General features: G+C 34.3%; 1 protein-coding gene across 1 annotated transcript; it reads left to right on the forward strand.

Moving 5' to 3' along the window:
• The first annotated feature begins 651 nt into the window (after positions 1-651).
• On the forward strand, positions 652-8,695 carry LOC122591626 (F-box/FBD/LRR-repeat protein At1g13570-like). The gene is given in 7 exon segments (XM_043763885.1): positions 652-766; positions 769-789; positions 792-921; positions 1,158-1,454; positions 7,968-8,136; positions 8,222-8,237; positions 8,409-8,695. Coding segments are annotated over 7 exon segments (1,035 nt in total).
• Positions 8,696-15,539: the final 6,844 nt, after the last annotated feature.

The following is a 15,539-nucleotide window of genomic DNA, read 5'->3' on the forward strand; positions in this document are numbered from 1 at the left end:
ATTATTATTATTATTATTATTATTATTATTATTATTATTATTATTATTATTATTATTATTATTTTTTGCATTAGTTGTTTATATCTTTGTGTTGGTATTTATGCTGATAAAATTACTAGTAGCCATTCCTTTGCTTTATTAGGTTAAACTAGGTTAGTCTCGTGCGTTACACGTTTATACGTACAATAAAAACAATCATAAAATTTGAAGTGAATTATTTATATCAAAACTTTGCCATCAAAAGTTGTAAATATCAAAAAAATTAAACATATATAGAGTAGGGTGGATTAGATTAGGGACTTCTTAAATTAAGGACTATTAGAGACATGTAATATACACTTGTGTAAGTCATGGTGGGGTTGGTCACCGTCGTCGGAGGATCATGGTGGTCTTCGGAGACGGTGGTGGTGGTGGTGATGGTGGTTGTATGTTGTACTTACACATGTGTAAGTCATGGTGACGATTGTCGTCGTCGCCGGAGGATCACGGTGGTAGTCGAAAATGATGGTGGTGGTGGTGGGAGAAGCGGGTTAGGGTTGTAAATTTAGTACCCTCGACTTTAGGTTGAAAAGGGTTGTAAAAATATTGGAAGTCTGGAACTTTGTCTATGTACTTGTACTTAAAGTTTATACATGTCTTGTTTTTAGTATAATGGAATTGGTCCATGGGAGAAGCGGTAAAGCATCCAAATCTGTACCAATTGAGGATGTCATTGGCAGCATGCCAGAAAATGTGATTACAAATATCATGGATCGTTTGCCATTACAAGAGCTGTAAGGACTAGTATCTTGTGAGGTTTAAGTGGACTTTACTCAGTCAACTTGTATTTGATTATGATTTCTTCAAGTTTTTAAAAGGATCAGGAGACGACATAATGCATTTTGACGGGAAGAATATAAGTAGACTTCTGCTGCTCCCTCCGTCCCATTTTAATTGTCCTATTTTAACTGGTTAAGTCTTTTTCTTCCGACTTTGACTATAAATATCTTTGTTTATGTTATATATTAGTTGATGAATGTTATATCAATGAAAAGTACATTTAAAGCTCAATTAATTCATATATGTTATATCAAGTGTTATATAACATAAACAAAGATATTTATGGTCAAAGTCGGAAGAAAAAGACTCAAAAAGTCAAAATACAACACTTAATATAGGACGGGGGGAGTACATCTTAAAGGTGCTATAACAAACTTTATCCTCAATATACCAGATTGCATTGAATTGGACGAGGAAGATGTCAATCACTGGATTCTATTTCTAGGTAGAATAGGTATCAAGAAGTTCACTCTCCGACATTATTACGACGAACTTCAGTTGTCTGCCCATATTTTCTCTTGTCTAGCATTGAAACATTTGGAGCTTCATTGTTGTTTTTTCGGACCTTTGCCTTGTTTTCATGGTTTTCCAAACCTATTGAGCTTAAACTTGTATAAGGTTAGTGTTGGAACCACGTTACTGTGACCGTCACTGATCATGTATCCTGATATGATAATTGACGATAATTGAAATCCCTATGTCTAGTAAATATATAATGGGCGTATTTACTCTTAAAGACATAGTATAGGGTTTCCCATTAGATGATTGGAACTATGAGGACTAATGTTACACACATTAAACACCAGAGGGGTTGAATGTGTAAATACTCTCATTATAAATAGAGAGTCATTAACCCTAAATTAGGTTAATGGTGAATCCCTACACACATAATACCCTAATTTTCGTGTGTCTCTCCTCTCTAAATTCGTGTATCATGTTCCGGCCGAATTACTCATCCCATTATTAATCAATCACCTTGTTATGGGAACCCGAAATCAATAGCAATCATGCTTTATGCTCTTACAGGTTCCACAGGACGATCTGGGATGTTTTATCACTCGAATCGAATCATGTTTATTCCAACATGTGGTATCAGAGCCTCGTTACGAACTATCAGTCATGATTTGGTTCGAATTTGATGAATTTCGCGATCTAAAAAACTGCAAAAGATGAACTTCGTCCTGACGTCACATGAACTTCGTGCTGACGTCATCTCGGACTAATGCCTACTTCACGCTTACGTCATCCTCGTGCTGACGTCATCTTCGTGCTGACGTCATCATGGCTTCTTCTCATCTTCACGCTTATGTCACCATCGTGCTTACGTCATCACACAAACTTCAGCTTAATTTCATACATGAATTAGCTACAAACTCGTGCTTACGTCATCACGAGTTTATGACACTTTCGTCCTGACGTTATCACGAATTTATGATATCTTCGTGCTTACGTGTTCGCGACTTAGATGATGTTTTCGTGTCTATGTCATCTCGACATGTCTTCGTGCTTACATTATCATGAATTATTACTTATGTTCATGTTATAATAAAGATGATCTTAGCTGATAAATGTGTTCGTGCTTACTATTTTACCCTATAACTTTGTGGCTGAATTTGTCTCTAATTTTTCAAAAATAATTTTTTCTAAGACATTTTCTAAGAAAAATCTTAGCTCGATCCCAGCCAGGGGTTCTGCCCCTTGGACCCCGCCAGGGGCTGCCGCCCCTTGGACCCCGCTTCCAGGGGCGCTGCCCCTAGACCCCCGTAATGTGTGGGGGATTCACACTAAGTACATGGTTTCATCATTTGTTCCCAAGGTCAAATGTGATTCTCATGGTGCTATCGTTCTTTTCCTTTTGCATAATAAACACTAAGTACATTGATTCTGCCCAAAGATGATTTAATATATTTTTGTATGCTAAAAGGATTATTTTCATGCATAATATACACGATTCTTTATTTTGTGCCCAAAGGTCAAAAGATAAGTGTTGTGTTGCATGACCCTAATGCTCATTTGTACTTAGATATTAGTTACTTCTGCCCAAAGGTGATGTAAATTCTAAGTAGAGCCTTATGTTAACTTATTGTTTTGGTGTTTACAATAGGTTTACTTATCACTGGTTTCATTAGTATAATGGTCTTAGTCTCATTACTTTTAGGAACATTATTTTAGCCTCTTACGTATTTTAGGCATTACTTTAGTTCCATTATGTTTAGAGACATTATTTAGTCTGCCTTAGTTATCTAATTATGTCATTATGAGGAACATTATTATTAGGCCTACTTATTTTAGGCATTACTCTAGTTCCATTACTATTAGACATTAGTTGGTTTGCCTTAGATAACTAATTATGTCACTATAATCTTATTGCCCTTAGTTTTAGGCATTACTTTAATAATCTTCTATTACTTGTATCATAAATTGATATCCTCCTTATTTCCACTGTAGTTCCTAACTTAGGCATTAAGCCACTTATTGATGCAAACTTTGATTTATGAAAGGATTAATTACCTCTAACTCTGAAGATGCTAGACCTTGACTATGTCATTCGCCATAATGAACCTACTGCTAATACTGCTAACTTTTCCACAGCTCGGAAAGCGAATTTTAAGAAAGTAGGATAGGGCGAATCACTTGTCACTAATGATGGTTAAGAATTTCATCATAGTATCTGAGGGAATGTATAAAGCGTATGCAAGTAGCTTAAGATCGAATAAAGGAAATAGCAGTATTTGTGAACACATAATGAAGATGACTGACATGACTCATAAGCTTAAGAGTCCTAAAATGGAAGTCTTTGACAATTTTCTTGTGCATTTTCTAATGACCTCATTGCATGCTCATTTTGATACCTTCAAAATTAACTTTAGCGCTATGAAGGATAAATGGTCGATGAGTGAACTAAATGCAATGTGTGTGCAAGAAAATGTTCGTCTTAAGTTGGGCCAACCTAAAGTGTTCACCTTACTACCACTGCTAATTCCATTAAGAGGAAAGATATAACAGTAATAAGGCTACAATTACAGTTCAAAAGAATAATCATGGTGCTACTGCCTTTAGCTTTAAGTCCTTGACTAGCAATCCTAACTGCAAGTTCTCATTGTGCCTAGATTGCCTTAATTTCAAGGAACTGCTAGCTAAGAAAGGTAACTTATTTCATGTAATATTTGATTCTTTTATGTTTAATGTATCTTCTAATACATGTGTGAGTGATTCTAGTTCTATGGTTCATGTGATTAACTCAACATAAGGATTCCATACAATTCAGAAGCTATCAAATGACCAAAGAAAGCTTAGAGTTGGAAGGGTTGATCTCTTATATGTCGAAACCATGGAGACTTATGATTTACATATAAACACTTGAAAGTGTATTAGACTAGTGGATACCTTATGTGTACCAAGAATTTCTCGGAACCTTGTATCTATTCTCTAGTTTAAGACCTTGAAAGTTATGTAATAATTCATGGTTACGACTAGATTGCCATTACTCATAATAATGAATTTCTTGGTCATAGTTTCTTTGATGAATTGTTGTGTAAGTTAGAACCAGATCATAATTTCTCACAGTTTTTTGTTGTCTCGTAATATTGAAGACATAACTAAAAGAAAGACAAAATCACCTAAATAATTAGAGAATTCCTCCATAATGTGGCATAAACATCTTGGTCACATTTCACGAGTTTGCATGATACGACTCATAAAGGATGGAATATTACATTCTCTTGACTTTTGTGATTTTGAAACATGTATTCAATGGTTTAAGGGATTAAGAAAGGAGCCACTAGAAGTTCCAACTTGGTGGAAATAGTTCACTCTGATATTAGTGGCCCCTATCCCGCATCCATCTAAGAACATACATCACTTATTACATTCATTAACGATTATTCATGTTATATGCACCTATGTCTGATATAAACTTTTACAGATAAAGGAGGTGAGTATTATGGTTGACATACTGATATTGGTCAAGCTCATGGTTCTTTCCATAAATTTTGAAAGGAACATGGCATAATAAACCAATACACCATGCAGGTTCTCCTCAATGAAATCATGTTGCTAAACGGAGAAATAGAACCTTAATGGACATGATGACAAGTATGTTTGTCAACACTAACTTACCTACTTTCCTTTGGACTGAGGTCTTACACACAACTATTCATATACTCAATAAGAATTCCATTATAATATGTCCTTAAAACTCCTGGATAAAAGGAAACTGATTCTAAAATATATGAATGTATGAGGTTGTACTGACAAAGCATAACTCTATAACATTAACTTAAATAAACTGAATCCTAAATCCCTTATTTGTTTCTTTATCGGTTATTAGTTTTACTGTCTTTCCTACTCTACTAGGATTATTGACACACAGTATGCCACGTTTATTGAGAACTAAAAGATCAGTGGGAGCACGACAAATCATAACTTAAGATTTGCAAGAAGTACAAGAAGCGGGGAGAACCACTCGTCGGTTATTATTACTCTTTCGATAACTCCTCTTGTACCCAACGTTGATCCTAATATCATTGATCCACTTTCTCCTAATCAAAATCATAAACCTAATCCTCTTAATCAGGATACTACTAATGTTAAAGCATCTTATTAATAATGCTAAAGCATCTTCCTTACTGAACCTGAAAATCAACTCAGGAGATTATCTAGGTCACACAAGACCATAACTTTGATGATTTCATAACTGAAGTTGAGGACATTGGAAGGCTTACTGATCCTACCTCTTATTAAGAAGCCATTAATAGCGATCATGCCACTTAGTGGAATGAAGCCATAATTTGAGAGCTTAATTCCATATAGCATAATGACGTTTGGGACTTGGTTGAATTTCCTGAAGAATCCAAACCTATAGGTTGTAAATGGATCTTCAAAACCAAATTAGACCCGAATGGGAACGTCAAACGCTATAAGGCCATAACTAGTTGTGAAGGGCTTTAATCAAAAGGAAGGAATCGATTATCAAGAAAACCTTATCTCTTGTCTCATAATGATTAATTCCTTAAGGATCATCATGGCATTCGTATCTCATTATGATTTAGAGTTACATTAGATGGATGCCAAGAACACTTTCCAGAATGGAAACTTACAATAAGACGAATACATGTGAACCTAAAGTTCCATAAGGTAAAAAGCACATGATCTGCAAGTTGAATAAGTCCATATACAGGTTGAAGCAAACATCACTAAAATGGTACGTTAAGTTTAATGAAGTCATAAGAGGACAAGACTTCCTAAGAAAATCAAGTAGATTAATGCACCTATCTCAAGATCAGTGGGAGTAAATTTACAATCCTTGTTTTGCACGTGGATGATATACTTGCAAGTAACAACTTGGATATGTTGCATGAGTCAAAGCATTTACTTTTTGCAGAATGTCGACATAAAAGATCTCGGTGATGCCTTTAATGTCACAAGTATTGAAATACATCGGGATAGGCGTAATGATGTTCTAGTTCTTTCTCAAAAAACTTATATTGAACACATCTTAGAACGTCATAACATGCAACACTACACACCTACTTTAGATCTATTAGTAAAAGGAAACGTATGTGATTGTTTCCAAAGTCTAAACATTGAGATTAAAGAAATGGCAAATGAAGATGATACCTTACTCATAAGTAGTTGGGAGCATTATGTACGCTCAGGTCCATACTCGTTCAGATATCACTTACATTACCGGTATGCTTGGGAGTTAACTATTTAATCCCATAATAGCACACTGAAAAGCGGCTAAAAGGTTCTACGATATCTACAAAGGACCAAAGACTACAGATTCACTTATAGAACAGGTGACAACTTAGAATTAGTGGGATGTTCTAATTCCAATAAGAAATCTACTTCTGAATGTATATTTATGATTAGCTGGCAAACCTATCTTTTGACGGGGTCATAAGTAGAAACTGACTGCAACGTCTACCATGATGTCTGAACGTTTATAATTTCATGTCATGAGATGTTGTTAAAGAACCTGGTCAGTAGACTCGAAAGTCGTCAACTTTATTACCAGACCATTGAAGCTTTAGTGTGATAACTCAGCCACCGTAACTTGCTTGAACAATAACAGTTCAATTGGCGCTGAGATATATCTCGATACAAAGTATCTGTTTTACGTGAACGGATTGAGGAAAATGTTCTTTGTATTGAGTACATAAGTATAGTACACATAAATATGCTAATGGATCCAATGACTGAAGGACTTCCTCCTAAAATCTTCGTAGGACACGTGTCGAAGATGAGGCTTACTAAAAAGACCCATTATGATAGCATGATGTACTTATTGATCATTATCATTATGTTAATGAAAAAATTTCCTCCTTATTCGGATTTTGTTTGTCTATTAGTTACACCTCGAGCTCCTAACAGTGTAAAGACATTACATAACAAAATTTGTCTTAGTCAATTGATCAATGCTTATTAGTTTTAAATTTGAGTCATAGTTTGACTAGTAGGGGTCCTGAGTTGATGTTCTTCTCTACGACTATACTTATTGGCTATGATTTCGGTTTAAAACAAAATGAGTATTATCCCGGCCGGACTTACTGAATACTCATAAATAAATGATCGCTTGGTTAAGTGGGAGAATGTTGGAACCACGTTAGTGTGACCGTCATTGATCATGTATCATTCCTAATATGATAATTGACGATAACTTAAATCCCTATGTCTAGCAAATATATAATGGGCGTATTTACTCTTAAAGACGTAGTATAGGGTTTCCCATTAGATGATTGGAACTATGAGGACTAATGTTACACACATTAAACACCAAAGGGGTTGAATGTGTAAATACTCTCATTATAAATAGAGAGTCATTAACCCTAAATTAGGTTAATGGTGAATCCCTACACACATAATACCCTAATTTTCGTGTGTCTCTCCTCTCTAAATTCATGCATCATATTCCAGCCGAATTTCTCATCCCATTATTACTCAATCACCTTGTTATAGGAACCCGAAATCGATAGCAATCATGCTTTACGCTTTTTAGAGGTTCCACAGGACGATCTTGGATGTTTTATCACTCGAATCGAATCATGTTTATTCCGACGGTTAGAATTCAAAGACTACAAATGTGGGGATTTAATTGCTTACTCTCCCTTACTTGAGATTCTTTCAATTATTGATTTCCGTGCCAGATGTGAAGTGAAATTGGTTGAGATTATCAAACTTGGAAATCTCAGAGAGTTAAATCTGTCATTGTGTTTGCTTGAAAATATGACATTGACCAGACCTTCTTATATCTTCCACCAAATATCTCTCCTTCCAAAACTTCAGTACTTTTTTCTGAATTTTCAGAATTGCAAGGTAAGTCTAACTTTATGGTTTTCGGGCAAATTTTCGGAAACCAGGAGTTACATATTTAACGTTGTTTTCTATGTACTTGTTATAGTTCTTGGCAGAAGCTGGTGCACAAACGTGCGTCTCTACCACCTTTCCCTGCCTTCAGACTCTTCATTTATACTGAATAGATTTTAGCAGTAATGACCCTTGATATCACGGTAAGTCTACGCATATGTATCAATATCTTTAACTTAAAATCTCATAGTTGAGCATTTGATTACTACTTAATCTTGTAGGCTGCATACAAGAATATTTGCCCTCGCCTCTCATTTGTTCCTTAGACTGCGACTACAGCACAATTGGGAAGTTGCAGCTTCAAAGTGTGGAGTTAGAATCTATTAAAGGTTTAAATAATGAGGTATGTTTGATAAAGTCTATACTTGCATGTTCTCCCTTGCTTAAGAGGATCGTTATTACTCCCAATAAATCCTTGATGAATGATGGCAATGAGAAGTTTAAGTTGGCTAGCAAGCTGTTGAAGTTCCATCGAGCTTCTGTCATAGCCAAAATTGTCTTCGAGTAATCCACTCAGTTTAGTATCTTATTTAATTTTTTTTATATAATTATCTTATATTTCCTTTTATCTTATAAACCAACTGGGTTGCAAAAGTGGTTGGAGTTCATGCCTCTAGAAACAGAGGTCATGGGTTCGATCCTCATGCCCAGCAAGGCTAGAGGTCCTTTTCTACCTATGATAGAACCTGGAAGCAGCCTCTCTACCTTTGGTAGGGGTAAAGTTGTCTACATATCAACCTCCCCCATACACCGTCGAAGACGGTATTGGGACCTAAAACCCATGGAAGACGGCATTGGGAGTTACTTTACTTTACTTTTTTTTTTTATCTTATATTTCCTTTTCTTTTATGTTGTTTTGGTTGACATTGTGACTCTTAATTTGCTTGAATATCTGAGAAGGAGAACATATGTTTGTTTATGATGGTGTTTCATTTGATAACATATGCTCACAAATACATGAACGTGCTTACGAACCCACCATGGCACCATAGTTCAATAACCGAAATCGTCTTTTTTTTTGCTCTTTTCTTATACCTTTTTAACCATCTTCTGTCCAATTTCATAATAAACCAGTAATTATATCTGCATATGTGACGCAGACAGAAATTATGGATAGGTAATTGTCTGTTGATTCGAAGAATGCCCAGAAACAATTCTTCTAAAGTTTGTTGATTCTAAAAGAATACCGAAAATTAGGGATTTCACATAAACACATACATGTGCAGGGAAAAATAAATTTTTGATTTATGATGAACTGATCATTTTCCCATGTTCTGATACATATAAATAGAGCTGCAAATTTCGAATGGGCCTCAAAACATAAGTGGGCCAAAAGTTATAACAAAAAGAAAATATGAAAAAACCGAAAAAACATATAAAATGGTCCAAAACTCATAGAAAAAGGCCGTTTCGGGGCTCGAAGGACGACCAAACCTGGCGGTTTGCAGCTTGATGCGTCTCGTTTCTGCGGTCGTTTTGACTGGTCATACGCCAAAACGGAGCCCTCTAGCAAAAGTTATGCCCATTTTTGTGGAGGGCTCTTTTTGTCTTGATTTTTTAAAAATAAAAGGGCCTGATTTTCAATAGTTGGGCTTGAGCCTGCATCAATATGTCATATAGAGTTAATATACAAATTTTCAAACTCGTCCTGTTTTTTTGATGTGAGTATACTACATACCTCTACATATTCAAAATATCTATATTTACATATATTTTTACGAGATTATCTAAAATGTTGATACTTTAAAAACTAATTATAACTTATAAGCCTAAAACGTGGGGTTTTAATCATTTGAAAACTAAAATTTTCGTGAAAACTAGAAAACTATTAAAACACACTGTGATTTGAATTTAATACAATGTGTTTTTAATATGTTTTTCAAAAACATATTGAGTTAAATTCATATCACATTGTATTTAAACAATTTTTCGATTTACAACGCTATCAAAAATACACCGTGATTTAAAACTTAACACAACGTATTTTAGGTTACACAATAAAAACACATTGTGTTAAATTTAGATCACAGTGTGTTTTGGTCAGTTTTCTAATTTTCACAAAAAAAATTAGTTTTCAAATGAATATTTCACCTAAAACGTGTTCCAACGTCTTCAGTTTCCAGCTGTTTTAGTTGTCTTTTGTAATTTGCCGGCACGACTCTTTTAGAATGGTATTTTAGTAATTTAACTTGTAATAGCACGACTCTTTTAGAATGGTATTTTAGTAATTTAACTTGTACTACACTGTTACTACTTGTACTTTTACTTAACACTAGAAAATTTTGGACCCCGTCTTGCAGGGTCTCAATTCCTTTGTTGAAACGGTTCGTTATTTTAGTATATATGCCGTGAATTTTCAATAGCTTAATTAGAAATAATTTTGTCATTAATATGTTTGTTTAAAAGTATGCAAGAAACCAAACGTAACTCGTAGTAAAAACCTGAACGGGATGTGATATGACAAAAATATCAATATATTAATTCAGATATCAAGTGGATGCGATATAGCAAAATGCAAGTAGTGGTACGGGGTGTATCACAATAAGGTTGAATGACAAATAAAAAGTGTGAAAAAAAACAACAAAAGTAACCCGTAATAAAAAATCCGAAAAGGAAAAACAAAACTAAAAAAGAAAAAGACGTGACAAAATCCGAACAGGATGCAATGTGGCAAAATCCAAACTATAAGAAACGTGCGATGTGTCACTTTATAACCGATGCCACGTGTCAAGTTTTAATAAGCATGGTTGCTATTGATAACCATGCCAAAAAAAAACGAAAGAAAAAAATCCAAATGGGATCCGTAATGTCAGAATCTAAATAGTGATGCGAGATATATGATGAACCAATAATAGAGATCATATAAGCAAAAAAAAAGGTATCAAAAAACCAAGATAAACCGAAAGATAAATAACCTTAAATAAAATAGAAATAACAAAGGAAAAATAAAATGTTGAGTAAAACTTTCCAATATATTATTTGGGAACACAAAAGCCAAAAAACTATGATGAAACACCAAGAAAAAACCCCAAACAGATCCAAAATGGCAAAATCTAAATAGTGATGTGGGGTATACGATGAACCAATAGAAAGAAAACACAAAAGCAAAAAAACTATGTAATAAACCAACAAAAACCGAAAGAAAAATAAACTTAACGGGATCCGATATGGCAAAATCCGAAAAAACGCGGGGTATAGGTGAACCAATAGAAAGAAAACACAAAAGCAAAAAAAACTATGTAGGAAACCAAGAAAAACCGAAAAAAAAATAACCTTAGCGGAATCCGATATGGCAAAATCTGGGAAAAAATGTGGGTACACGTGGACCAATGAAACAGCGTGGGCACGTGGCACTGTTCATAAACTTGAGTCTTAATGATATTGTAATATATCAAATATTACTGTTGAGATTTACCCAATGTTACTATTGCACGGGTCAATAGATATTTATTACTCCCTCCGCCCCATTAATTGTGTCTAGTTTTGAATTTTCAAAGTCATTTCTTTACAAGTTTGACCAAAAATATTTTTATTTGTATTACGTAATACTTAATGAAAGTTATATGAATAGATAGAGGTTTAGATGTGTTTTTATGGGGTATAACTTTCGTCAAGTATTATATAATACAATAAAATATATTTAAGGTCAAACTTACAAAAAATAAACTTTGAATATTCAAAACAGGACACAATTAATGAGACGGAGGGTGTAATTATTTAGGATTGTCCCTTCTTACTCACCACTGTAACGGTGAGAGCATAGTATCTCCTACTTAACTGGTCCTTTACGCAAGTATACTCTTATTATGCCATAGGCGGGCCTACATACAAAGTAGGGGTAGTCCGGGCTACGGGTCCGTTACATTCATATAGTGTAATTATTTTTGAAAAACGATGTATTTTTTATTAGTACTACGGGTCAAACAAATATGGGATACCCGTCAATGTACCTAATTTTAAACTTTCGAAAGATTATCTTAATAATAAAACTTATAAAGACGTACTTGTTCAATTAAATGATAAAAGGAAACTACTTAAGTGTCAAAAAGCTGTTAAAAATCATTAAAAATAACCAAAAATCTTAGATAAACGCTAAAAATCTTTACAATTTAATCGGTATCATTATTTTACGTTGATATAAGGCCAGCGATAAAGTAATCTGTGCTATCCATTCCTTTCAATCCTTGTTCCGCCACTGTATTATGCAGAACCCAAGTGGCCAAGTATCTTAAGAAACAGTCAAGGTTGACTTGTGAATTTCCAAATGTGATAACTAATATTTTATCTTTAGTATATACCGATGATGTACTAAGGGTGTGTTTAGTTCAAGAAAACTCTCCTCTTTTCCATTTTCATTTTCCAAGAAAACATGGAAAACAAGAAACGCGTTCAAATTGTATTTTTTATAAATAGTTTTCCTAGAAAATGAATTATCTGTTTTCCAACTTTTGCACTAAAACTAGAAAACTCTTTTTTTCATTTTTTTATTTCACTTTTTTATTTTCCAAACCTAAAATTAGAAAACAAGTGAATTTGAACATGTTTTTTAGTTTTCTAAAATAGAAAATGAAAACTCCATCTTTTATTTTGAACGTGTTTTCAAAATTTTCAAGGGTTTTTAGAAACGGAAAATCCTTTTCATTTTCTAAAAAGTTGGAAATGGAAAACTAGAGAACATTTTCTTGAACTAAACACGCACTAAGCTTTTATGGTTAGCTGAGAAGTGAGTACTATATCTGTAACTTCAAATGGTAACTTTTGCATACTTAAAACTATTGTTGACTTGACACTATTTCTTCATGCATTGACCATTTATAAAGGTAAGTGATAGAGGTATGTGAAAGGTAAAAGTGAATGGTTAAGGGGTGTAGGTGAAGGGAAGAAGGTGATTGTAGGTAAAAACTAAAAAGACAAAATGTGGGGTTCTGTTTTTATTTATATATATTTTTTCTTGTTTTCTTTTATTTTGATTGGATATAGAGTGAAAGATTATAAGATATTGTATTTTTAATTAAATAAAAATAGGAACCAAATGATAGGTGAATGGTTAAGGGGAAAAATAGAAGGTGAAAGAAATGAGAAGGTGATGCTGATGTGACAGGAAAAAGTGTAGGTAAAAAGGTGAACGGTTACGAATGGATGTTCAACAATAATGTCGGTATTATGCGTTAGGAAATCCTTCGAAGTCTTTCTAGCTGACTTTTGTTTGTTTTATAAGACTTTATTTAGTGCTTCTCTTTTATACGTACGTAGTTTATTACAAATGTTGATGTGATGGACAAAGTGTAGTCCATGAACAAATTTTATCCCAAAAATCAAATATTCGAGGTTTGGATATCCAAGATTTTGGATAAAATCGGATCAGATTACAGGTTCGGATATAGATATTTTTGAACACCCTATTGGTTTCGTCATATACGAAAATTTAACAACAATCGCAGTTAAAAAATGTCCAAAAAAAGGTTTTAATTTTATGTTTTGAAAAGTTGGATACCTTTTATTGATAAAAAAAAAAAAAAAGTTCAATACCCTAAATTTAAAAATTAACAAACTAGGATACCTTTCTGTGCGATTTACCCTAGTAACAACTTAACAAAAATCAATTTTTTAACATATACTCGACTTTATTAAAAATCTTTGAACAAATTTCAGTCCAGTTAGATCATCAAAAATTAAATAATTTGACCAACTTGTAGTTGGTATGGTGAAGAAAACAAAAATTTGTTTCCATTGGGGTGAGAGGGGGAGTGGTGCCTTGGTGGTGGTGCGACGGCTTTTGGTGGGACTGGGTGGTGGTGGTGCGACTGTGAAGTGGTGGTGGGATGGTGTCGAGTGGTGTTCGTGGTGAAAGGAGATGTTGGGTGGTTGTAGATGGTGTTGTAGATGACTTTGAAGGTATTTAGTGATTTTCTGGTGACCGGACGACGGCGGTAGTAGGTGGTCGGGCAGAATCTTCATAGGATGGGAAATAGAGTGTTTTGTATGTTTGTGTATAGGTGAAAGTGACATGTGAGAACCATTGAATTTACTATTTAAATATAAGTTTTGATAGACAAGCCTACTACTTGGACCTGTATTTAAGCCTAATCAATAAAATGTTCCCATGCGTACATCACTAGAAAATTAGATTTTTAAATAGTCATTTTTCCAAATATACCCTCAATAAATAACGAACCTATACTATATCTTCTTTTTTACTGCATCTTTTTTGTCATCGTCGTTCTTTCATGAATTATTTTTTTGAAATTCAATCTTGACCATATTAAAATTATATCAGTTATATATATCTTTTTGAACTTTTACCAATTATAAATGATACTGTAATTCTTTTTGTTTAGGTAAAGTAAGAAACTTAACAGCCACAAAACCATTTTGTAAATACAATAACATACAATTAGTAATTTAGTAGTAACATAACCTCTAATCTAGTTAAACTTAATAACCAGACTCAAAATATTTTTTGAAAACAATTTTATTTGATACTTTATTTCTTACGGAGAGGTTATAAAATATAATATAATAACCTTTAAAAATAAAGGTTTCATATGATACATTTTAATAATTAACAATTTCAACATAAATTTAGGGATTTCATGGATTTTTATTTATTAGAGGGAGACTTAGTAACGGCACATAATGGATATAATTATACATGCAACCGAACCTACTCCTCGTCGTCTTCATCGTTGCTTGCTGTTTCTGCTGCAGCATAAAATCTGTTCCCATACTCTTCTTGTAAATATTTTATGTACGCCATATGAGCCTTTAGATCATTCATCGATAAACCAACTGGAATCGGTTTTTCTACAAACCTCATCGCATCTCGAACCTTGGCCCGTGATAACGCCTCAGATTGTTGTGGAAGCCAAGTTAGCAATACGAGAAGCCGCTTCCGACCCCGATGATCTTTCAGATGTCTCGTCGGATGAGCTTGACAACCGACGGCTAACATTGCGACCCGGTGGTCGCCTAATATGGTCTTCTCCAAACAATGCATTCAAAGCCGGCCTCGACCCTCCCGCGGCCGAACCTCCCGTAGCCGAACCTCCCCATCTGAACCTCCTTGAGCCCTACCACCCTGAGGCTCCTCATCGACGGTCAAATCAACTGCCCCTTCCTTTCCCTTTAGCTTGTGCCAAAACGACACTCTGTCTTGCAGAATCTTGTAACATTTGGCGTATGGCCATTTCTTCTCTCCTGACGTTTTTTTGTACAAGTTAACAGAGGCATCATACACATCTTTATCGTTGGCACCACTCTGTCTACCTTGCTCGTTAACCTTTTTAAAGGCAGCACCAAACTCTTTCACCTCTTTTTTTTTATCTTGTTCCACTTCACGTGCACCTGGCTCT

The sequence above is a fragment of the Erigeron canadensis genome, chromosome 3 (assembly GCF_010389155.1).
Source record: "Erigeron canadensis isolate Cc75 chromosome 3, C_canadensis_v1, whole genome shotgun sequence".
In the NCBI taxonomy this organism is placed as follows: domain Eukaryota; kingdom Viridiplantae; phylum Streptophyta; class Magnoliopsida; order Asterales; family Asteraceae; genus Erigeron; species Erigeron canadensis.